This window comes from Haplochromis burtoni, unplaced genomic scaffold (assembly GCF_018398535.1).
Source record: "Haplochromis burtoni strain Fernald_Lab_line unplaced genomic scaffold, NCSU_Asbu1 Contig_676, whole genome shotgun sequence".
Taxonomy (NCBI): Eukaryota; Metazoa; Chordata; class Actinopteri; order Cichliformes; family Cichlidae; genus Haplochromis; species Haplochromis burtoni.
This window is the reverse complement of record NW_024583037.1, coordinates 171,806-194,673: the sequence shown is the minus strand read 5'-3', so window position 1 is coordinate 194,673 and position 22,868 is coordinate 171,806. Positions and strand designations below refer to the sequence as shown.

General features: G+C 40.4%; 3 protein-coding genes and 1 long non-coding RNA gene across 11 annotated transcripts in view; 2 read left to right on the top strand and 2 right to left on the bottom strand.

Moving 5' to 3' along the window:
- Positions 1–360: 360 nt before the first annotated feature.
- inha (inhibin subunit alpha) lies at positions 361–4,246 on the top strand. Of its 3 annotated transcripts, XM_005949767.2 has the most exons (3): positions 379–462; positions 547–866; positions 3,288–4,246. In XM_005949767.2, the coding sequence occupies exons 2-3, from the start codon at positions 566–568 to the stop codon at positions 4,028–4,030; spliced, it is 1,044 nt and encodes a 347-aa protein (XP_005949829.1). In that variant the 5' UTR covers positions 379–462; positions 547–565; the 3' UTR covers positions 4,031–4,246. The 3 variants fall into 3 exon arrangements, with proteins under 3 accessions (XP_005949830.1, XP_005949828.1, XP_005949829.1); XM_005949768.2 differs by having other exon boundaries at positions 361–866; positions 3,411–4,246; XM_005949766.3 differs by having other exon boundaries at positions 363–866.
- Positions 4,247–5,349: 1,103 nt separating this feature from the next.
- Positions 5,350–13,392, bottom strand: LOC102293382 (gap junction gamma-1 protein). Of its 4 annotated transcripts, none has more exons than XM_005949765.3 (5): positions 13,167–13,392; positions 8,923–9,194; positions 8,608–8,833; positions 7,770–8,507; positions 5,350–6,679 (listed from the first exon to the last, which is right to left on the bottom strand). In XM_005949765.3, the coding sequence occupies exons 2-5, from the start codon at positions 9,160–9,162 to the stop codon at positions 6,666–6,668; spliced, it is 1,218 nt and encodes a 405-aa protein (XP_005949827.1). In that variant the 5' UTR covers positions 9,163–9,194; positions 13,167–13,392; the 3' UTR covers positions 5,350–6,665. The 4 variants fall into 4 exon arrangements, with proteins under 4 accessions (XP_005949827.1, XP_014185590.1, XP_014185589.1 ...); XM_014330104.2 differs by having other exon boundaries at positions 7,830–8,507; XM_014330103.2 differs by lacking the exon at positions 13,167–13,392 and adding an exon at positions 12,964–13,081.
- A 61-nt stretch (positions 13,393–13,453) lies between these two features.
- Positions 13,454–14,254, top strand: LOC102293665. Its single transcript, XR_317574.2, has 2 exons — positions 13,454–13,560; positions 13,997–14,254. It is a non-coding gene; the product is annotated as an uncharacterized LOC102293665 (long non-coding RNA).
- Positions 14,255–19,835: 5,581 nt separating this feature from the next.
- The window catches only part of LOC102292671 (serine/threonine kinase 11 interacting protein), a 38,773-nt gene continuing 35,740 nt past the window's right edge, over positions 19,836–22,868 (bottom strand). For all 3 annotated transcript variants that reach the window (XM_005949762.2, XM_005949763.2, XM_005949764.2), the window contains one exon: positions 19,836–21,125. In XM_005949762.2, the coding sequence (XP_005949824.1) occupies positions 20,985–21,125 (141 nt within the window). In that variant the 3' untranslated portion in view covers positions 19,836–20,984. The remainder of the gene's footprint in view (positions 21,126–22,868) is intronic.

Genomic DNA, 22,868 nt, shown 5'->3' with positions numbered 1-22,868 from the left:
CTTCCTATCATTTCAAAGTGTGTGTGTGTGTGTGTGTGTGTGTGTGTGTGTGTGTGTGTGTGTGTGTGTGTGTGTGTGTGTGTGTGTGTGTGTGTAACATGGAAGTATACAGAAATCTGAGAGGAGGAATGTCTTGACAGATGCCTAAATTTAATTCACATCAAATAAAAAAGGAGAAGTTTATATATTTGTGGCATTTATATGTTTTTATCTGTATGCTGAAGATTAAAGTAAACCAATCTACCCAGAAACAACTGAGTAGGACAAAGAAGCAGACAGAGACACATTCCCCTGTTACTATGTGTAACATCCAATCCGTCAAGGTCACTCTTTATCTTCCATTTGTTTCACCAGCAGAATGCTTTACTTCACAGACTTCCCTCAGAGGCAGATAGCACGCAGAGACAAAACAAATATGTTAGAAAACAGGGAAAGCAACAGGAGGGAATCCATTTTCTAGAGGTAACCAGACAAACAAGGCAGACTCTGAAGCTGTAAAAATAGTTGCGCCTACTTTAAGGATTTTTTTTTTCCCCTCTCATCAAGAGTTTCAAGATATATAGTCATGGTGTCCTGTACTGTCCTCATCCTGGGTCCTCTTTGCATCCATGGTATAATTCAAGCTTGCATGGGTGAGGAGCTGTCCCGTGGGGCTGTGCTATCCTGGTTCAAAGTACGGGTTCTGGAAGGTCTCGGGCTCGAAGAACCCCCTCTGAGCACGCTGCAAGGTCCCGATGCAGACAGGGTACCTCCTGATACGAGGCACCTGCACCAGAGGGCCCACAGGACAAGCAGAACATCTTGGGTTAATCCTCAAACCCGTCCGAACCAGGAATCATCGCAAATAATTCTGTTCCCGGGTTCAGGTGAGAAATTCTTTTGCACTTATCTGTTTGAGTGGAGTGAGTCTAAAACTCCACACGGGTCTTTAAATCGATCAACAGGTCAAATGTCCTCTTACTCTTACAAATAAAACAGTATACGGATACATTTTGACTTTAAGTTTTAATAGATCTTATTCTAAATGAAAACCATAAGGATGCCATTATTTGCAAAATTTTTCTGCAAAATTTCCTTGCAAAGTTTAGTATTTGTATATTATAGATGGTTATACATATTTTTTACTTCTTTTAACATCCATTAATATACATTTGTATTAGTAGTAAAAACAAAATGATGCGCAGCAGAATTGCATCTATCTAAATGCCAGGTAGTAAGATAATAAGATACACTGAATAATCAAAATTATGTAATAGTATTAAGGGTGGTGGGATCAAATAAGTGTAAACTTCATCCTACTCCTTTCCAAGCATCTAAATTGTGTAAAATATAGAGACATTCACAACAACTCAGCATATTAACTTTGTTTTATTTTCCTATTTACAATGTATTCTGCTCTCTAAGGAGCTTGGAAAGAAAAGCATCTGGACATCTTTAAGTTGTTTGAAGACGTTTCACCTCTCATCCGAGAAGCTTCTTCACTTCTGAGGAGAACTGAAGAAGCTTCTCAGACAATGTATTCTGCTATTTTAGGTATATTTACATGTTCCAAATAAAACAATTAATAGTTAGGTAGACAGATATGTGATTTAGTCTTTATGTCCTTAGACAGGGCGATGTCCAAAGTCTGTCCCGGGCTAATCATGGCACTAAATCAGATTTTATATGACCCCTCGCTCCTTCCTTAAAACGTATTAGTTCTGGCCCGCTGCCAAACAGAATCAATGTGTAATGTTCTCTTTTCACCCCATGGTGGCAGCACCATCTGTCTTTTATACACTCTCGGTTACAACCAACATAGAGTGTATAAAAGTTTCAAAAACTCACAAAATACACACAAAAGTAAGTTGTTTAAAATTAACCTGATCTACTGATATTCATCACCTTCACTGAAGTTCCTCAAGCTTTATGTTATATCACTCTTTGTATGTGAATTAAAAGACGATTTATTTTGGTAACCTTTGAACACACCTGATCACCTTTAATGATAATTCTTGTCTAATTGAAAATAAAATAGAACACCTCAAAAAAAGGGTGAAACGGATTGTTGGCTCTAAAGTTTCCATTAATAAATATGGGATTTTTGGGGGGGGGAAAGTTTGCCAGTGCTGTTTATCCATCACTGTTATAGTGTGAGTTGCAACCTCAGAGACATTAGTTTTAAATATATTTGCCTTCTCTAAAATGTAATGGAACTAATGGCACTCGCCCTGAAGTGCTGTCTGCCGAGGTGGCTCACTCCCTGGACGGTATTTCTTACAGTACTTACCATAGTATCATATCAGTAAGTGTGGTCAGAGTGAAAACCTCTTGTCATTTTAAATGGTTCTTGTTAGCATTATTAACACTTTGACCTTCAGATCAATCAAACTTGACCTTAAAGGAGAGGTCTATGAGAGGTATATGTTGACACACCACACTTGTAAGAATCATAGTTATCAAGTCATAAGGCTTTTTATCAATTTTCAACCAATAAATCATTAAGCTGACCTTGAAGACAATGGTGCATTTAAGCCAAATTTTAATGGATTGTTAACATGATCCCACTTTACACTCCTGCAAAGTTTTATCAGAATTCATTCAACTGTTTGAGCCATTGTTTTTACAAACATAATGGCATGCATGCACACAAACACTACTAAAAACACAACCTCCTAGGTGGTGACAATGCTTAAATTTCAGTGCTGCATATTGTAATGCAGCCTTACTTATATTTATGTTGCAGTAAACTGGCAGAGATGTGTACTTTATCTGCAACACCTAATTTTTATAAACTTAACTCATGTTTAGACACATTAACTACATGTAGGAAAGAAACAAAGCCAACACAATGCAGTTTTTTAAATAATAAAAGGCAAGTAGAAAACAATTTTTTTAATAAATGTGTGTAGATGGGGCATGTGTAATTTGGGGTTTACGTAACTTAACTGTCAAAGAATAACCTTATACTGGGCTGAAATAAACTTGTTAGTGTCCTCTCAGGTTGAAAGAAGTTCATGCTGGATCCAAATTAGTAATCATACCTGTCAGTGTCCTGATGCATGCTCAATCATCCAGGTAAGTAAATCACCAAAAGTTGGTTCTGTTCATCTGGACGTAGCGTTTTCAGTGGGAGAAACGTTTCATCACTCAGCCAAGTGCCTTCTTAAGTGACTGTGCTGTGATGTACACATCTTCATCACCGCTGTTCACTGTGAAGAATTTCACTTTGTGCTTAGAGATGAAAGAAAATGTTAAGTAGGCTAACAGATGTTTGTTTGTTTTTTTAATCTGATGTCTCCCTGTAGACTGCACCAAATCGGACTCAGCTCAGGGAGAAACTACAAACAGACATATGACATATTACTTCCAGCCCTCCATCAACAGCCAGGACACTGTAGTCACATCAGCCCACTTCTGGTTCTTTGCAGGCGAAGCAGTCACAGCTAACTCCTCCGCCCAGCTTTTCATTGTAACCACAGCACTAGAACGACTCCAGGCAGCGGAGGCTCCATCAAATTCAAGCTCTGATGGATGGACCACCTACCATCTGGATCAGAACCTGCTGGCCCTTGTCGCCGAAGGCCCCTTTCTTCTTCAGGTCCACTGTCCAGCCTGTCAGTGCCACGCGGGAGAACCAGACAAGATACCCTTTCTTCACCTCCATGTTCAACCTCGTGGACCTTCCCGGTCACCCCGCAATGCAGCAGTGACCATTCCTTGGTCTCCCTCTGCCATCTATCTTCTGCAGCGGCCCTCTCAGGAAAGGCCTCTACACAGCGACTGCCACCGAGCAGAGATCGACATCAGCTTTGAGGAGCTGGGGTGGGACAACTGGATCGTCCATCCGAAAGTGCTGACGTTTTACTACTGTCACGGAAACTGCTCGGGTGGGGATCTAACCACTGCAATGTTGGGGATCACTCAGTGTTGCGCTCCCGTCCCGGGGACCATGAGGTCCCTGAGGATCACCACAACATCTGATGGTGGATACTCATTCAAGTATGAGACCTTGCCTAACATTATACCTGAAGAGTGTACATGTATCTAAACATCAGACCTTAAAGGCCAGTTCACCCAAATAAAAGATTTCAGTTTACTTACAAGTCACAGTTGAAATTTGATTACTGCCCTTATTAAACTTGATTTTGTCTTATTCACTTACAATTCTGTCCTGATTGTTCTCTAGTTTGGGTGTGTGCTACATAAGCATCAAAACAGATTGTACTTTATATGTTAACCTTGATTAAAGTGTTATTTAGCGGGTTTTGTTTGTTTAATGTGTTGTTTTCACCCTTTCACTGGTACTGCTTAGTGTACCTCACATCAATATTCAACACACAGTCATACAAGGAAGTGTAAGATATAGTTCTACATGTGCTAAAAATTAAAGTCAATAAAATTTAAGATACTTTTTCTAGGAACACTTTAACCATCAATTAAAGTCCTGACATAAATTAAATAAATTGAACATTGTAAAAATGGCCAATGACATGATCAACTTAAAATTTCTGTTAAAATTTCCGTGTTTAATTTATCTATTGAGTTCTATACATCTGTTCCTTTCCACATAACTTAGAGTCGCATATTTGCTATACCAATTTTTTTGGATATGTATGCATAAATTTGGCATTTTAGATACATTGCTTAAAACTCAATTCATACCTGATGAGGACTTGGTCGATATGTTTGCTTTGCTTGCTGAATTAATCCAGAACCCCCTCCCCTCATCATCAATAAGGAAATGACCACTTTAACAACTAAATCAAGGGGAAAATTGGGTTCTTCCCTTATTGGGCTACTGAAAGATTATTATTATTATAAACCAAAGTGACATAGTGAAATAGTTTGAGCTCATTTAAACCCCTTTTAACCACTACTTGATTATTCCTCTGGAGGGCATAGTAGGCCTACTTTAAAACCCATCATTTTACCTTAAACAGTATGACTGACCCTGTAGATGTCAGGGTAACTAACAGATGTCACTCGTTTTTACAATCCAATAAATTTTCATTTTAATTGATAAATTAACATGTTAATACATATTGAGCAGACTGCAATTCAACCACAGGTTTAAACAATTATTTTCAAAAAAAAAAAATCAAAGGACAGGAGTAAACCATTTCAAATATATTTATTTACTCTGAAGACAAAATAATCTCTACAGTTACAATAACTACAAAACTTGCAATAGAAAAAAAAAGTACTATACTCAAAAATTGAATGTCGTACCTCGAAATAAGTAGCAAAACTGGAAGTGAGATGATTATAAGAATACAGCAACAGTTCTGTGGCAATCCGCACTTTGTTCTCCAGGATATAAAACCAACTATGAAAATGTTTCAACTGTATGAATACTGAAAGCTACTGAACACAAAAAAAAAAAAAAAAAAAAAAAAAAAAGGAAGGAATCTCACGGTGAGTTGAAGATTACATGTTTACATGGCACCAGGCTGTGCGTCAGCAAACTGTCATCCTTTCCTCAGCTTGGCTTTTCTTCCTCCTTCTTTCCCGGGATGCACAAAGGTATCCGTGTTTCAGCACGAAGGAGAAGGAGAAAGAGGTTGCATGTCAAGGACGGAAAATATGTCTCACTAAAGAAGAATGTAAATTTGTAAAGACAAGGGTGGAATTACATGTTTGACAGTGCCCCAGAAAACAGATGTTTCTAGCCAGTTAGCATGAAAAACCACAAAAAGTGAATTTATTTTCCAACTTTCTGCCCCAACGAACACTAAATATTTGTTTTAGAACATAATTTAGGAAAGGATTAACATTGAAATGCTGAGGTGGTATTTGCATGACAACACTTCCTTCTACACAAATGTCACTAGCCTACAACGTTTGGTCAAAAAAAAAAAAAATTTAAATAAAGGCCGGTAAAATGATTGTACAAAGATGATTGTTGGAAATGTGTGGAACGGTTCCTGTTGATTAAGAATTCAAGCATTTCCCAGGTAAATATTTTTGGCTGATTTGGGTAAATAGGCTTCGAAAAGAAATAGAAAAAAAAAAAAATCTTTCTGTCAAACATTTCTGAAGTGGAATGACTTCTGGCTAATACACCAATAATTCCCAACATTTAAATTAAAGATGACTCATCCAGTTACAGGTTAAGCCCCACTTAACAAGCTTCTGCACATACTCAAAAACATTACATAACGCAAGGTCATGTTTAAGATTTGAGACCAATAAGCTTCAACCAAGTGAGACATCAACATTCAGAAACATTAATAAAAAATAAAAGCCTCTCTCTTGTGAACCAAACAAAAAATTAAAAATAAAAAAAATACACTCAGCTGAAGCTTACAATAATCCTTGCGTGGTCTTATAATGGACAGGTTATTGCAATGCAACAAAACACAGAGATGACGAAAGAACATGGGGTAGACGAGGTCTAGCCAAAGGCACAGTCAAAGTTTGGATGTAGGTCGGCAAGCTTTCAAGTTTAGAGTCGTGGAAATTAACCATTTGTCACAACACCGCTCAGTCAGCATTTCTTTGTTTTCAACTGACCTCTAATACTGAAAGGCACATTTCTCTCATCCCCACACACAAACACACGCACACATATTACACACACTTTGGTCTCCCTCAGTGGTCTGACTGCATTCCCATATGTGCTTCCCCCATGTGTTTAAGGCCAGTAGGAATGAAAGGACAGACATTTGAGGCAGGAAGCACGCTCAGGCATGTATCCCTAGAAGATAAAGAGACCAGAGATTATTAAGCATGCATGTTCACTTAAAACTGAGATTTTTTCTGATGTTTTTAGGTCAAACCAAAGTAGGAAATAAACCACAAAAAATAAATAAAAATCTGACATAAAGTCCAAAGTTAAGCCTGTATTTACATAATCGGCTGGAAGTAGAAAGATTCAATATTCTTCTCTGGTTTCCATGTACCAAATATTAAGGTTAGTGCCATCCTTGAATTTTAGAGTGCTGACTGGACAAAATTTCAAACTACTAAATGATGGAAAGCCAACAATGAAGGGTTGGATCTCTATAACTGCAGTTCCTCTAATGGCCACTTGAGGCCCATTTAAAAAAAAAACCCACACACTATTCCAAGTCATGATAGGACTACTTAATTGTTTTAATACCACTTTGGTGGAAGAAGACTGCTGTAGTCGGCAGCCATCATCATCATAATGATGCAATCACCTGGTAAATAATTACTTTGTACAGTTAACTGTACTCGCAACCTGTTATAATTTGTGCTTCAGTCTGCCAAGTTAAAATCTAATATTGTATCTCTAGGTCACTTAGAAGCTAACCCGGACTGGGCAATGCACCACTGGATTCCATGTGCAGCTTTCCAACCAAACTCTCTAGCATTAGCTAATACCTTAGCACTCCACCATCTTGCCCAAATATGGTCACTTCAGTCTTAAGACAAGCAAGATGGCAGCAGCCATAAAGCTAAAGTTGAGGCTTCAAAATGCAAACCCACAAACCAGTGGGTGAGGTCACTGTGGCTACATGTTTCACAGAGTCTATGATTTTAGCTGATTAATCACATCTTCCAGCCCTAATTTATTTATAGAAAAAGTACTTTTATATGCTGGCAATACTCCTCTTCTAAATATTTTCTCCATGGTTTAGAGCTGCAAATAATTTTCTTCAATTTTTAACAGTCCAAAACCCAAATGATGTTAATTTACAGTTATACAAAACAGAAGAGTGGCAAACTCTTACTTTTGAGAAACCTGAACCACATTTAGCTGAATGTTTGGCTTTTTATATAAATAAATGATTTGGTTTTGATTATTGAAGGCTGAACTCTACCTCCTGGTTCATCTGTGTCAAATTCAGTGTGTCGAATGGAGGTCCGAGCGTCTTCTTTACCTTTCTCGCTCGCCTCTCCTTGCTTCTCCTGGGCAAAATTGAGACGGTTCTGCTCTGCAGCAGTCTGTGCAGCTGTGTTAACCTCTGGGCTGCTGCTGCGTGAAGGACTTCCTTCATCCACCTGGTAGGCGAGGTCCAGGTGCTGCTGGGCCAGCCTCAGGTGTCTTCTCAACCGCTCCAGCTCCCTGGACGAGGGACCCTCATCCCCAATACTCTCTCGCCCAGAATCACCCATTGGCAAGTCCCTCAGCTCTTTCATTTTCTCCTTTTTCATGGTGGCGTGGTATCCTGGTGGAGCTGTAGGCATGGAGCGTGAGGCCGGTGGACGGGAGGTGCGTGTGTTGAGGGTGGCCCGCCTGCGGAAAGTGTCACGGATGCTGCCGATACCCAAATGGATGATTTCCAGGATGGTGAGGAGAAGGCAGAGAAAGGACACAACGTACATCACCAGAAGGAAGATCGTCTTCTCTGTGGGACGGGAAACAAAGCAGTCCACCGTGTGCGGGCACGGAGAACGAGTGCAGACGTAGGAGGGAATCACCTCGAAGCCGTAAAGAATATACTGCCCAAAAAGGAAGGCCACCTCAAAGGCAGAGCGCCACAGCAGTTGGCACACATAGACTTTCATCAGGCCGTCACGCAAGATCCGCCGGCGACCATCATGTTTTTTCTCTGAGCCTTGAAAACAGAAACATTAGAAGCCAACTTAGTATCAAGTAGGGGTTGTAATCTATTAGAACATTAAAGATGCTTTGTGAAAGACGTACTGCTGCCCTACTTTGTTCTGCTTTGTCTGTCTTTTCTGGTTCAATCTCTTCAGCAATCATTGGGTCTTCTTCTCCGTTGTCCTCTACCTCTTCATAGTCCCTCGCAGCCCCACGTTTGATGATTGGTATTCTCTTCTTCCGCTTTGGGCCCGGCCGAAAGTCCGTCTCTTCCATGCGGGCGATCTTGTGCATGGCAAATCCAAGGTACATTATGGTTGGGGTGGTGATCATGATCACCTGGAGGTAAATGTATGCATGTTGATATTAACAGTACTGTTTTGTGTGAGTAAAATAAACACCGACAGCCTTCTTTTGCTAGAGCTCACCTGGAAGATCCAGAATCTGACATGTGAGAGCGGCGCAAATGCATCATAGCACACGTTCTCACAACCAGGCTGCTGTGTGTTGCAGACAAATTTGCTCTGTTCATCATAGTAGATGGTTTCGCCGCCAACGGCCGTCAGCACAATGCGGAAGATGATGAGCACAGTCAGCCAGACCTTCCCCACGAAGGTGGAGTGGTTGGATATCTCATCCAGCAGACGGGTTAGAAAGCTCCAACTCATGGTGCCAAGGTGATCGGACCACTAAGTTAGCTCTGGGTTCAAAACAAAAGCATGAGACTGAGAAGTGATGGGAAAACTTCGTTTTGCATTCATAAAAATCAAAGTGAGCAAGAACAGCAGCCTGTGAATCCGTGAGGTTTGTGCATGTCTTATTTTAGGATCACAGCAACTAAAAGAAGCCTTTGTGGACAGATGGTCATACAGCAGATGTTTATCATTAAGTATGAAACAATTAGCTGAATAATTATAGGCTGATCCACAGAACACACCTTGTTGAGTGCCCACAGCAGATGTTTTGTATGCTGGGGGGGGGGGGGGGGGGGGAGGGGGGGGGGGGGGGGAGTGCTCATGTGGTTTAAACCCTTTTCTGCTTCAGGGGGGGACAAAAACAAAACATTCAATCAGTGTGATGACTTTAAACAACCTTGGAAGGACCTCTGTATGTACAGAAAATAAACATTTTGAGCTCTTATTCAATTAAGTTAAATATTTAAGCATTACTTCAACCGAAAGTCACTAGAAGAAACCAAATGATAAGCTTTCACACCCAAAAGGAGATTAAAACCATGCATTTGGAAATGCAGGTATTCCAAGAAAGTCTCCACAACAAATCTTAAAAAATAAATAGATAAACAAAAGCCACACATTTGGTATCAAGTAACACGAGGCCCATACAGGTGGTTTAAACCCAGGTCAGACACACAGGTCTTTAAATGCGAATCAGTCTTGTTGGTCAGAGTGCACTAGTCCCTAGCAGCATTTTCGAGAACCAACATTCCTACACCTCACTGCCACGCCAAGCTAGAGATGCTTAATCAGAATCAAAGAGGCAACTGGCAAGTTGCAGCTAGCTCTGAGGAGACCTGCTGTGGCTCCAGGCTGCAGGAATTATGATATTATAGCAGTGACTAGATCTAGGAATTTGCTCTCCAACTCTGCACCAGAAACTATTCTTTTAAATTCCTTCAAGTGTGGCAAATACTCAAAAAGTAATGTGCAAAAAGTCTTACAGCAGTGGCTGTAAGCTTTAGCAGCCAGCTGGAAATAAAATTTAGAGTTGATGTAGCAGTTTAATAACTGATCAAGATAAGATTAGCTTTGTGCTTTTCCCCTCCAATTCTGGCTAAAGCCTGACTGAACTCAGTTTCAAAACACATCCTGGATCAGTCTAGTCTGTGATGAGGGTATTCTTTAACCAAACAAGGCACCAGATACACTGTAAAAGAGAAATGCCACCATAACTTTATTTCAAAACCCATTTGATTGAAACCAACACAGAGGGGGAGGAGGATGAGAAAAAGGGACTCTATGAACTGCTCATCTTTACAATTACGCTTTTAGACCACAGGGTGTAGCAAAGAAAATAAGCAGCATTTCATGACTCATTGCAACAGCATCAGCCTTTAGCCATTACAGGCATCTGTAGGCTTGTCTCCTCAGATTAGCCTTTGACACTCAAACGCATTGTTCATCATCCAGTCCTCTGAAATTCTTCTTTTCCAACCCTGGCACCCTCTGACGCTGAAAAATGGTTAGAGTGACTTGCCCGAGCCTGACCTGCGTAATGGAAAAATATCCCACAAAAAAAAAAAAAAAAAAAAAAATAACAAGGCCTTAGTCTCACGAGACTAAGCCACACCAAAGCTATGAAAACTTCCAGACAGTAGGTCCCTGAAATCATCCCCTCAGATTTCGAACTGCAACAGCGTCGCCCTGAATCTAGAATTACATTTTGAAAACAAAAAATTACAAGCTTCATCTACTAAAGAAGGGGCATCACACTCACATCCCTGGGAAATGTACACTTGGTTTTCTAAAGCTGACAAAAGAGACAAAAAACAAAAAAAACAACAGACAAGTCCAGTTGCCTGGTGATATCCATTTTACCCTCAACGCAGTGTTACAAAATCCACCTTTAGATGGCACATTAGCCAAGAGGAGGAGAGAAAAGGCTGCTGCTAAAATTTAAAAGCCTCTTTCTGGCATTCATTCAGCAAGGCAGACTTATCCCTTTAAACCTCCGCCCCCAGGGCAGCACTGCCTTTGGTTTCCTCCACTGAAACTTGTTCTTGCATTGCAACAGTTTGGCCTAAGTGTGTATTGAGGACATGACCTGATATAAAGAATACCGCACACAGACCAAAAGCATCTCTCAAGCAATGAAAGGCACGAGCAGGCTGACCAATAATGGACATCTAATCTCAGTGTAATTAGGAAAAACCTTTAATTAAAAGAAGAAGAAAAGACAAAACAAGAATCCAGAAGCCGAGATTTCAGTTTGACCTCACTGAATTCCTGCTATCAGTTTCTAACCAAGCTTATCAGTCACCTGAACAAGCACCTGGAAAAAGCCAGTGACCTTGCCAGCAGAATTTACGAAGGCGAAGCAGACATGCCAAACAAGTCCACACATTTAAAAACTTTTTTTTTTATAAATATGCTTTGCGTGCTCTTGCACCATCTCCTAACATCCCATACTCCCCCTCAAGAAAAATAAGCTGCAGAAAACAAATGTGTGAGTTTTGCTGAGTGTTTGGTGAATGACAAGAAAAATTTACTGTGTCATCACAGCTATGGTGACATTAAAAAAAAAAAGAAGAAAAGAAGAGAAAAAAAGAGGAGGAATGCAATTTTGTGCCACGGGCTCAGAATAGTTTTGAGTTTCCAGCTGTTGTTCACTTTGCACAGGACTGCTCCAGAAGGGAGTTCAGCTCGTGCTAATGCTCAGGGTCCATTAAGAGTTTCTAGAGGTGCTGAGCTAAAAGAAGCAGGGAGGGGGAAAAAAAATAAGTTGAGACAGCAGCAAACGCACAGAATTTACTCATCTCAGGGGGCTTTACAGCACCCCTTGTTAACACACTGTAAAACTGCCCTCCCCTCCAGATAAAGACACCAAGGAAACCAAACATTCGCCTTTCAGCTATACATTTGACTAAGACAAACATGCATCTGGCTCGAGTAAATTTGAGCATTTTGTGCAGACTCACAAATGCACTGAAGACGGCTTTAAAAAAAAAAAAATACAAACAACAACAACAACAAAAACAGTAGCTTATTTGCTCATGTGGTTTAAACCCTTTTCTGCTTCAGGAGTCACTATGCTCTCCAGGAGTTATGAGTGGGGTGGGTTGTGGAGAGTTTTTTGGGGAAAGGATCTGGACAAAGGGAAAGTTAACATTCCTGCCTAACCAAAAGCAGAAAGCTGGGATTCTTAGGGTTCAGGGAGCAGACAGAGGGCACATGGACTCCTGATACAATCCGAGCAGCAGGAGGAGAACCATCCAGCATCTGCAAATGCAAATCACATCTTTTTTTTTGCCGTCTACAATAGTTTGACTTTGAGGAGAGCAGGGACAAAAATTAAATCTAAAGTGGAAAATGGAGTCAATGCACATGATTGATGTCGGTTTGTGTAGCTGGAAGGAAGTTTAAAAGCTCCTTGGTGGAGCTGTTGAAGGCTTCGAATACGCTTTGCTGAGTCAGACTGAATTGTTTTGGAAATTGTGGCATTCCTGGAGGAAAACTAAGTCCTGCCAAGCTTCAGTGGCGAAACAAGAATCCTCTTCTTCTTAGAAGATGAAGCCATCAAGTTCAGAGTCTGACTTCTGAAAGTTCAAAACAGCCATTAGCACATGAACTGCTCCCTTAAAAAAAAGCTTCTATTTACATATAATAACTTTTTTCCTTGCACTGTGTGATCTCACAATGTTGCGAGCCGCACCAATGGTGACGTTATTCAAAGTCTCCATGTGTTAAATTTTTCCCCTTAGTTTAAAAACTGACGAATATAGGAAGACTCACCACTGACACTCCGGCACGCACAGCTTCAGAACTCGCCACGCGGACCTACTCAGTATATTTAGACTAAACCCTGCTCTTTAAAATAAATAATAAACAAACTTCTCGGGTACCAAAAACAAAAACAAACAACCCACAGTCGGCTTCAGCTAAGCTCCAAAAGGAAAACCAAACGACACTAACTTTTCTCGAGGCCAAACACTCACCTTATGCACTACAATCGGCGCGCTGCTTCTCTCCTCGCGCTTAATTGCTTCACCACGTTTTTCTAATTAGCGCGCGCGCGCTCGCTCTCTCACGCCGACCGTCTGCGTCCGAGGCAGCTTTCACTATGAAGCCATTCAGCCCGCGTTGACCCCATGTGTTGGGGTCCCGAACGAGAGCACAAAAGAAAGAGAGGTCTGCGACTCCTGCAGGCTCCTGCTTCCCTCCTCCTCCTCCTGCTGCACCTCCTCCACGTAACTCGGCCCCATTAAAGAACAAGAGGAGGCCCCTGAAACCTGAGCTGCCCGACTACCGTTCTGCCCTCACGGTGAAGAACCAGGGGAATCCTATAGGTCTTTGCAATGTCCCGGATAAACTGCTGTCTGGACACGAAAGGTATGTCACAACAGGGCAGCCACTTAGTATGGAGGCCGAAAAATGCCAAAAATTCTGTTTAAAAAAAAAGTAATTACAAGAAAAGAATTGTCTGGAAAGGCTGTGCAAATATTTCGTGCATTAAAAAGATTTTTTGGACTTGCCTATTCTTAATGCAAAATGTCAACAAGAGTTGCCTCAATGTAAAGGTAAAGGCCTTACAGTAATACAGCAATACTTTTTTTTTTTTTTTAAACCAAGCTAAATTGTTCTGATTTTCTGACCAATCAGATTGATGTATTTTGTAACAAGCGTGCTCATAGCTCAAAGTGTGCACAGGACTATGCGATGATGCAGAGATATAGAAATGGTAAAATAATACAGTTTTACCTCAGGCACAAAGCTAGATGCTGCTCCAGGTCAATCGGCTCTCTGAAATCATTTCTCTGCCTCTCAGGTGTGGTCCCAGCTCTGCGAACAAGATTTCAAACTGCCTCACTGACATCCTGAAATATGTCCAAAAGCAGCCATGATACATCTTCAACTCCTGGATCAAACTATGAAATTCTCCCGGCTGCTGCTTTGGCTGAATTCATAATCTCAGTTCTTTTACAAGTCCAGCTGAGGAATTGACAAGCTAACAGTACAGGGCAAATAGCAAACATGTATCTACAGTATTACATGGATCATGGGATTAAAACACACTTTACCTTCATCTTTTTCTTCCTCACCACATCAATGAACGATACATTTCTTTTAACCATGTCCTTCACATGTTTTGGTTTCTGTCTGGTCCTGGTCATGCAGTTGTGTCCCCAGAAACACTTAATTTTTTTCTATATTATTATTATTATCATTATTTTTATTGTTATTAAGCTTTTGCAAAAAAAAAAAAATCCTATTTCTTTTGTGTTTTATGTGCATTGGCAGCATTTTTCCTCTCTGAGCCACCATAGATCCACCGTAATTATTTATCTTTGTAATTAAGTTACATAGGTATTTGGCATAAGTTAAAATTATGACATAGTTTACATTTATTTTTTTTCTTTTTGTAAAGCAGCTGTCAAAAATAAAATGATTAATAAAGCAATCCTTTTAATCGGAACATTATAATCTTTATGGACCTTCATAAAGGCGTTTCTAATTACCTGGCACACATTTAAAGGAGGACTCACGTGAGACAGATTAGCACAGGTCAGAACTGGGGCAGAGATATGTTGGATGCTGGATCCAACCCTTCCCATAACACAGTTCGATAGCATCTCTCATCAGACCCTCATTTCCTGATAAGTGCCCCGCGTCTTTAAAGCTTCACGTCCAGTTCGAAGATCAGTATCTGCGGTTTCTAAACTCTCGTCTGAGATGACATCACTTCGAGAAGCCTTCAAAGCTCGCCGAGAGTCACGGAAGATTAGACAACTGTTACTGATTTTTGCTGTTTAAAATCATGGAAGGTCCCCTTTAAGTAAGGCCAAAGACACACCACTTGAGACATTTCTTCAGTTCGATTCTTGCTTATCTCTAAACGTTCTTGTTTGTTTTATGCAAAAACAAAAGCACACAGAGTGTAACATCACCATAATGTAATAGTTTGTCTTTCTGCTGAGGACCCCTGTATTATCCTCCTCCTGGACCACAGTTTGGCCTGACAGAGCACTGCGTGACTGCAGCTTTTACACGAGGAGGCCCACCATCCAAGAATTTAGTTGACTCGAGCATTCGGCAAAACAACAGATTTCTTGCTGTCATGCACAGTGCAGCTGTAGTGCTCCTGATTTACCAGAGGACCTGAAATGTTTGGAGGAGCCTGTGGGAAGTCGAGTCCAGCCAGATGTCTGCGCCGTGGCTCCATCCCAGCTCCCTTTCATACTAACTATCCTCTCCCTGCTTTCATCTGCTGTTCAAATATGGTGTTAGGGAGGCATGAACTCATTCGCCTGCACGTTTTATCCTTTTAAAGTGAATGGGATATATGCAAGATCGCAGAAAATATGACAAGAGACGTGCAGAAAATGACACTGGAGTTAGCCGGTTTCCGAAAAACTCATCACAGGGGTTGGCAACGTCTTTGTCGGGACTCAAAATTCCTGCTGACACCCCTGCAGAGAATATATTAACAGCTTTATTAAGGGAGGGACTCAGTACTAATAAAGAGCACTTTTAATTTCAGCCCACCTGCATAGTTGTGGCAGTAATTAAGTATCCGCCTCAGATGCTTTGTTGCCTCCCCAAAATATAAACCTTTCTGACATAAATTCATAGCATGCAATCATTATGACTCATGGGTTAGTCAAGGCTGACTTTCTGGGATCATTAATTTCACCACATTGTAAGCCAAAAACAGAAAACAGAAAGAAAAAAGAAGCAGAAGGGTCTTCAGTATTTCCTCGCAAAGAAGATGGAGGAGGCTCCGATCCTCAGGAAGAAAATGAACTGTAAAGGAGTTTACAGAGAAACAGAGACAGAAAACGGTTACCACATGGAGAAAGATAATAAAAATGTGAAATGCATGGCTTATTATGGGAATGTGAGTGTGGGCAAAATGCTCCCAGATGCCATATCAGAACCATAAAGTGGAATTAATGATGTACAGTATAACTTCACCATAAATGTTTTATGTGCCTCTCTTCTTTGCTTCCTTCTAGGCTATTTTTTCTTTAATAAGCCATTAAGAAGCTGCTTAAGAACTAGAAAACTCATTACTATAATCAAACTAACAACACCTCCTTAGTATAAGCTCACAAGTTGTTTCAGTACAGTTCAAATGCTAACATTGTTAGTGCTATTTGAAATCCACAGATTCCATCTGTACCGAAGCTGCAGTCCTAATGACCTTTAATTGCTTTGCTTCTTTTTAATTTGTGGACTGGGAAAGGAGGAGCTGTAACCTTTCTATATATCAGCTGGGAACACATTTTAACATCTTAAGCTGCAAGCATCTCTGCTGGTATGCAGCCTCTGCAATTGCACCTGAAATTACAAAAGTAAATAAAAGGAATCAACCACAAAATATGTTGGTGTTTATTGTTTGAATCAGATCAGACTTATAGGAGGAACGCTAAACCTGCTGCTCTTCACTGGTTTTGGATGGATTGGGGGGAGAGAGAGAGAGAGAGATGGGTTCCTCGGCCACGTGGCTGCAATTGAAGCTTGTCCAGTGCTTCAACAAGCATGTGCCCAGCACATGTAAAACACCAAAAAAAAAAAAAAATTGCACCTTGAAGGTGGTTAACTTTCACAGAGGTGAACCTGAACCAGTGGTGATTCCACAGTCTGCTGGGGCCCAGAGCACATACTAACAGGGGACCCCTCCAACCTCCGACTTTATCGTCTCTATGTTAGAAATGTTTAAATAAATAAATAATATCAATTTTTTTGACTGAACTGAAACGAAAAAAGAAACATGGATAACAACATAAGGAGGACTCTTTGGAGTAGAGTGCACTTACGATATAATACATTAAATGTGGGACAATACTGTGGCATTATCAGTCTTTGGAGTAAGCACCTTATCTTTCTCTTTTGCTACTGGTGCCAGAAAAATAAGTCAGTGATATAGTAAGGGATATAGTATAAGGTACTCATAACAACATGTTAATAACATTAAAACGTTTTACAGAATTCCTCAAATTCAACTTCTGAACGGTCTTCTTGGGTGTTTACCATCTGCCCATTTATCCACTTCTTCTGCCACTTATTCAAGTCTAGCTTGTGATGTGGCAGTCTAAGCAAAAAGGTCCTCCTTCTCCCCAGCCACCTCCTCCAGCTTTTCCAAGGGGACATTGAAGAGTTCCCAAGCCAGCTAAGAGATTTAATCTCTCCATGTCCTGGGTGCTGTGGCCTCCTCCTCATGCGACATGGCCAGGACGACTTGCCTAGGAGGTGTCCAAGTTAAATTATATCTCAACTCCCTCGACTGACTCCTTTCAGTGTGGAAGGATAGCAGCTCTACGTTGAGCTCCTGCCTACAGACAGCATTCAATCTATAGTGTTCACTGTTTTCTTTTGATAGCTGTGATGTAATAGTTCCAATACAGATGATTAAACTAATGTGCACTGTGGCTGCACTGTCCATTTAGAGTTTTACATGATGAAAAAAATACAGATTTTAGCACCATGAAACCACAAAGTCTGCATTAACAATACAGAAAATACAATAAGCACACCAGACTGCACATCCAGCACAATAATGTACAGTTCAGTACAACTTAGCGTAACTTCTAGTGCCCCGTCCAAATTTCTTTGAATCTAAATTTCATAACTTTCATCAGTTAATTATAAAAATGTGTTGTCTGCTGGGCCAAGGGCCCCCAGCAGTTGCCTACCTTGCCTGGTGGCCTCTGGTTTGGACTCACAGTAAGCTTCACTTTACAGGAACAAGCTCGACAGTTTGGCTTCAACTGACTAACGGGAAACATAACATAAACATCCTTAAACAATCAAGACTTGAAGACTTGACTTGAAGCAGAATATTATGTGCTGTCTTTTCTTCTCTAAATCAAAGTTTGTAGTTTCAAATAACGAGGTCACCATATGTGCAAGTTAATCCCTTCAAAGGCTTTAGTGAGTTCTAAACACTTCGTTTCAGATGGTTGTTTTCTACTCCCAGATCTATACGATGTCATCTCAGCCACACATCAACCATCCCTAGTTTAAGACTGTGTGGCGGCAGAAGTCACTGGGACGTTTGTATCATGAAGGACATGTGTAACTGCACTTTGCAGGAGGCAGCCAACCGTAAGTGGGAGGGTCCTTTCACACCATTGCACTGGCTCACATTAACTTCAGGACACATTTTCAGATTCTGGTTGTGACTTTTACATCCATACACCCCAGCAGGTCCCTGAGGTCATGTGACCAGAGCCTGCTGATGCTCAGAACTAAAGACTCCCACACTCTGGAGCTCTCTCGCTCGGAACTTCAGCTCCGTGGACTCAGTGACCTATGAGCTCAGAACTAATCTTTTTAAACTTCTCGCTCATATGTTTTTGGCATTTTGGTTGTGAAGAATTTTGAGATATTTATTTTTGAAAGATGCTATATAAATTAAATCTTACTCCATTTACTTTAAAATTACTTGTTTCAGACAGTATACATTTATCAGGTCACAGTTCGAGAAAAATAAGCACTACTTACGAACTGTGATTAGTACATCGCTACACTATTTAACTGCCTGGATAACACTGGTCTGGTAATGCGAGTAAACAGAATAGATTCCCTTTAAAACATTTGCTAACTTAAGTTTGAAGTAAGATTTTAGTAAAACACATTCAATACACTTCACATTTACAGTGCTGCTCCCTTATTTCATAGTTTTTGAATATTGGTCACACTTGCATGTTTCAGATCATCAAAGACATTTAAAGGTTAGATAACCTGAGTGAATACTAAGTGCAGTTTTTAAATGACAAGTTCATTTGTTGAGGGGACACAGTTATCCAGACCTACCTGTGAAAAAGCAACTGTCCCCTAAACTCAATAACTAACTGTGCCACTCTTGGCAGCAAGAACAGCAGTCAAGTGTTTGTGATAACTGGTAATGAGTCTTTTGCATCACTGCTGTGGAACTTTGTCCCACTCTTCTTTGGAGAATTGATTTAGCCACATGCCAAAGCATCTCAATCAGACTTAAGTCTGGACTCATTAGGCCACTCCAAAGCCTTAATTTCATTTTTTGAGGCATGCAGAGGTGGATTTGCTGGTGTGTTTTGGTTGATTGTCCTGCTTCATAATCCAAGTGTCCTTGGAGCAGAATTCATGGTTCCATCAATTACAGCAGGTCGTCCTGAAGCAGCAAAGCAACCCCAGACCACCACACTACCACCACCACGTTTGACTGTTGGTATGATGATCTTTTTATGAAATTCTGTTAGTTTATGTCGGATGTGAGACGAGCCTTTGTGATCTTTTTGGTCAGCAGTGGTTTTCTACTTAAAATCTGAACTTAACTGAGACAAGTGAGGCCTGCAATTCTTTAGATGTTGTTCTGGGTTCCTACGTGACCTACTAACGATGAGTCGTTGATGCGCTCTCGGAGTAATTTCTGTAGGATGCATGATAATGGCTCTTTAGGTGGTTCAGTGGTGTCTCAAAGCCTTAGAAATTACTTTGCAACCCTTTCCAGACTCATAGCTGTCAATGTCTTTGCCGTTTCTTTAGATTGTGGCAGGATGTGTTGCTTTTTGAGATCTTTTAGCCTGCTTCACTTATCAGACCGGTTCTATTAGGTGATTTCTTCATTCAGCAAGTTTGGCAGTAATCACACCTTGGTGTGGCTACAAAAAAATGAACTTCACTTCCAAACACATCACTTTCTTTAGTCACGTATATGCATGATTGGCATTACATTGATATAAAAATAAAACACAGTCTTCTGCATAAACCTGTTATGAAAAAAAAAGCACAGAAATAAATAAATTACTAATGACCTAATTACTAGACCTAAATTAACTGCTGACCTTTGCGGTAACTGATATGTACAGTTTCCCATTACAGTGGTTACATATGAACACAGCTGTAGACGTTCTGTCTTACAGCTTTAACCGATGTACAAACTAAATAAACAAGGATTCAGTTGAGATAATGTTTATCCATCACATTTACTGAATGATGACAGTGCCTGATGTCAAAACAGATTTTTCTCCCTGCCCTTGATAAATGCTCTGAAAACAAACCAATCAACCAAACCCGAATTACAAATTAAAATAAACATCTTTTTCAAAATGTTTAAACACGAGAAGTGCTACTGTTCACCGAACGTCTGAAACATCACAAGACCTTAATTAGGTGAAAACTGCGTGCAAATTCTTTGACGACAATGTCTTGAACCTTGGCCTTTCAGAGGCTCCCCCAGCCTCGTGTTGACCGCGTGATGCAAAGCACCCTAAGACGATGAGAGAGAAAAAAAAACGGACAAAGGCGGTTGACATATTCTAGGCTCAGCCTCTTGCATTACTTCCCTACAAATCCTAAGACAGAACATTTGTTTCACTCCCTTGACTTAATGCTTGTAACTCCAAACCTTCCCCCAAAATCTGCTCCATATTAGCTTGATGCTACAGACGATCAAAGAACAGCATGTGATGCATTAAGGTGCATTTCATTAGGACAACACAGCATCAACAAAAGAAACAAGGCACACTCCATTCCAGCTGTAGAAAAGTTCAGTGGGATGGTATCTGGAGGAAACATTATGCAACCAGTGCTTTTACAGGCTTGTGTGCCACATGAATGAGTGCAATCATTTCCAAGTTCTTGGCTTAAAGCAACAAGCGTAATGGGACCAGACTGAGTGCAGAGTGCGTAGAGAGAAAACAAAGACACACTCGGTCATGCTCACCAAACTTTACCCGGCACCATACAACTTTACAAAACACACACACACAGAGTCTATAACTTTTTCTCTCTTTGCAACCCCCCCACCCCCACCCCCACACACAAACACATTACGCCGCTTTGTCTTGCAGACTTGTGTGCAGTTTTACTCCAAACATGGCCTCCCACTGTGTTTTGACCCAGGCCAGCAGACCCTGGAGGAGCTCGCCACTCTCTGAGCGCACACACCACGTCCTCTCCTGTTTCACAGTCTGCAGGAAACACACACGGGAAAGTATGAAAATTAAAGCAGTTAATCACATGCGAGTTAAACTTGGCAGGGCCACAACCTATAACATGCTGCTGCACAAACAGAAGGAGAACGGCAGCAGAACTTTGTTATCAGATCTGATGTTGTCAAAGTAGCAAACATTAGAAAACAGCACTGCATTTTAGCCACTTACTGAACAGCAGTATGGTTAATTCACCGGTACGTACGCTGTTGGTAACAATAAACGTCAAATACAATGAGATTGTGTTCATCTTCAGTGAAAGTCTTATGTGTGATATGGTCGTCACAAAATACTGGGATGGATGATATCTGTGACATTTAATAAGTCCTCCACATAGACTTAAATGTATAATGGTTCTTTTTTTATGCTTTTCTACGATTAATATTTATTTATCTCCACATCCCTACACTTACACTGAGTGTAATTTGTTTAAATATAATAATAATAAAAAACAAATGAGGGCAAAGACTAAAGTAAGCACATGAACAATTAAACAGTGACTGATGTTTTTTACAGGTATTTTTACCACTATAGTAAAAAATAAATAAATAAATATTTCAATTTTCACATGTAGTAATTAAACTTTGGTGGCCTTTTATGTAACACAGATACAACTCTGATTAAAGTCAGAAGCTGCATAAAAAAAGTTGGTTAAGTGGTGGGTTGCAAAGTGGCTTGCAGTGGTAATAGGCTACATAATAGATCCTGATATTTCGGGATTTAAAAATCTGATATATTGCCCAATGGTTGTTTTTCTTAAACAAACAAACAAACAAACACACAAACAAACAAACAAACAAACAAACACACCCATCACGCCGCTTTGCCTTACTGACTTGTGTGCAGTTCTACTCTGAACATGACCTTCAACGACCTTTCTCCCATCTCTTTTTTAATTTTTAAAATTCAATAATGTTGAAGTCCAGGCTCTGGGGAAGCCAATCCATGACAAAATCTCCAACACCACTGACTGCAATGCAGCTCAAACCATGACAGAGCCTCCAACATGTTACACAGATGCCTGCAGACACTCACTGGTTTACTTCTCTCCAGACCACTGCAGGAAATACTGATAATGATTTGAACAAAAAGCGTAAAATTTGCATCCATCACTTCATCAGACCCGTTGCCACTGATGTTCGGTCTAGTTCTTGTGTACTTTGGCGTACATCGGACTTCTCTCCCCATTTCCCTTCCTTACAAACTGCTACTTCATAGACGTCTTTGACAAATTACAAGACAGTTTACAGCTCATTGGAATCAAAATATAAGGAAACAAAGGTTGGCCCAGGATTTCTGCACATTACTTTATGTCAAACCCCAATTTTAATGTAAACTGAGTGATAACATCTACCTGTTTAAGTATATCTTTACTTTATCTCCATGTCCAATGAAAATTAATTTCCATTGCTTCTACATACTGCTGTAAGAGTTTCCAACTTTGCCTCATAATCACTGACACAACCGCAGATTGCAGGTCTCATTTGTGCAGCATGAAAATATTTCTTAAGGTCTGGCAATGCCATATCTCATTTATGTTTTCCTAGCTGTTTTCAGATTTGATTCTCAGCCTTTGACCAGCCCGTATGAACTTGGAGAAAACTTTATCCCCGGTTCTAAATCACACAACGTTTTCTGACTTTATATTTCACTGTTGGAACACAACAAAATTTTTCCACAGTCAGACAGGCCTGCCAAAGTACCCGAAACAGACAGACGCAC

Bases quoted from the DNA above. Each gene is read 5' to 3' on its own strand.
- inha (XM_005949766.3), top strand. From the start codon at position 566: ATGGTGTCCTGTACTGTCCTCATCCTGGGTCCTCTTTGCATCCATGGT. The intron at 867-3,287 runs GTGAGAAATTCT...GTCTCCCTGTAG, and splicing joins AATTCTGTTCCCGGGTTCAG to ACTGCACCAAATCGGACTCA.
- LOC102293382 (XM_005949765.3), bottom strand. From the start codon at position 9,162: ATGAGTTGGAGCTTTCTAACCCGTCTGCTGGATGAGATATCCAACCAC. The intron at 8,834-8,922 runs GTGAGCTCTAGC...ATTTACCTCCAG, and splicing joins TCAGATTCTGGATCTTCCAG to GTGATCATGATCACCACCCC. The intron at 8,508-8,607 runs GTAGGGCAGCAG...TCTGTTTTCAAG, and splicing joins GACAGACAAAGCAGAACAAA to GCTCAGAGAAAAAACATGAT.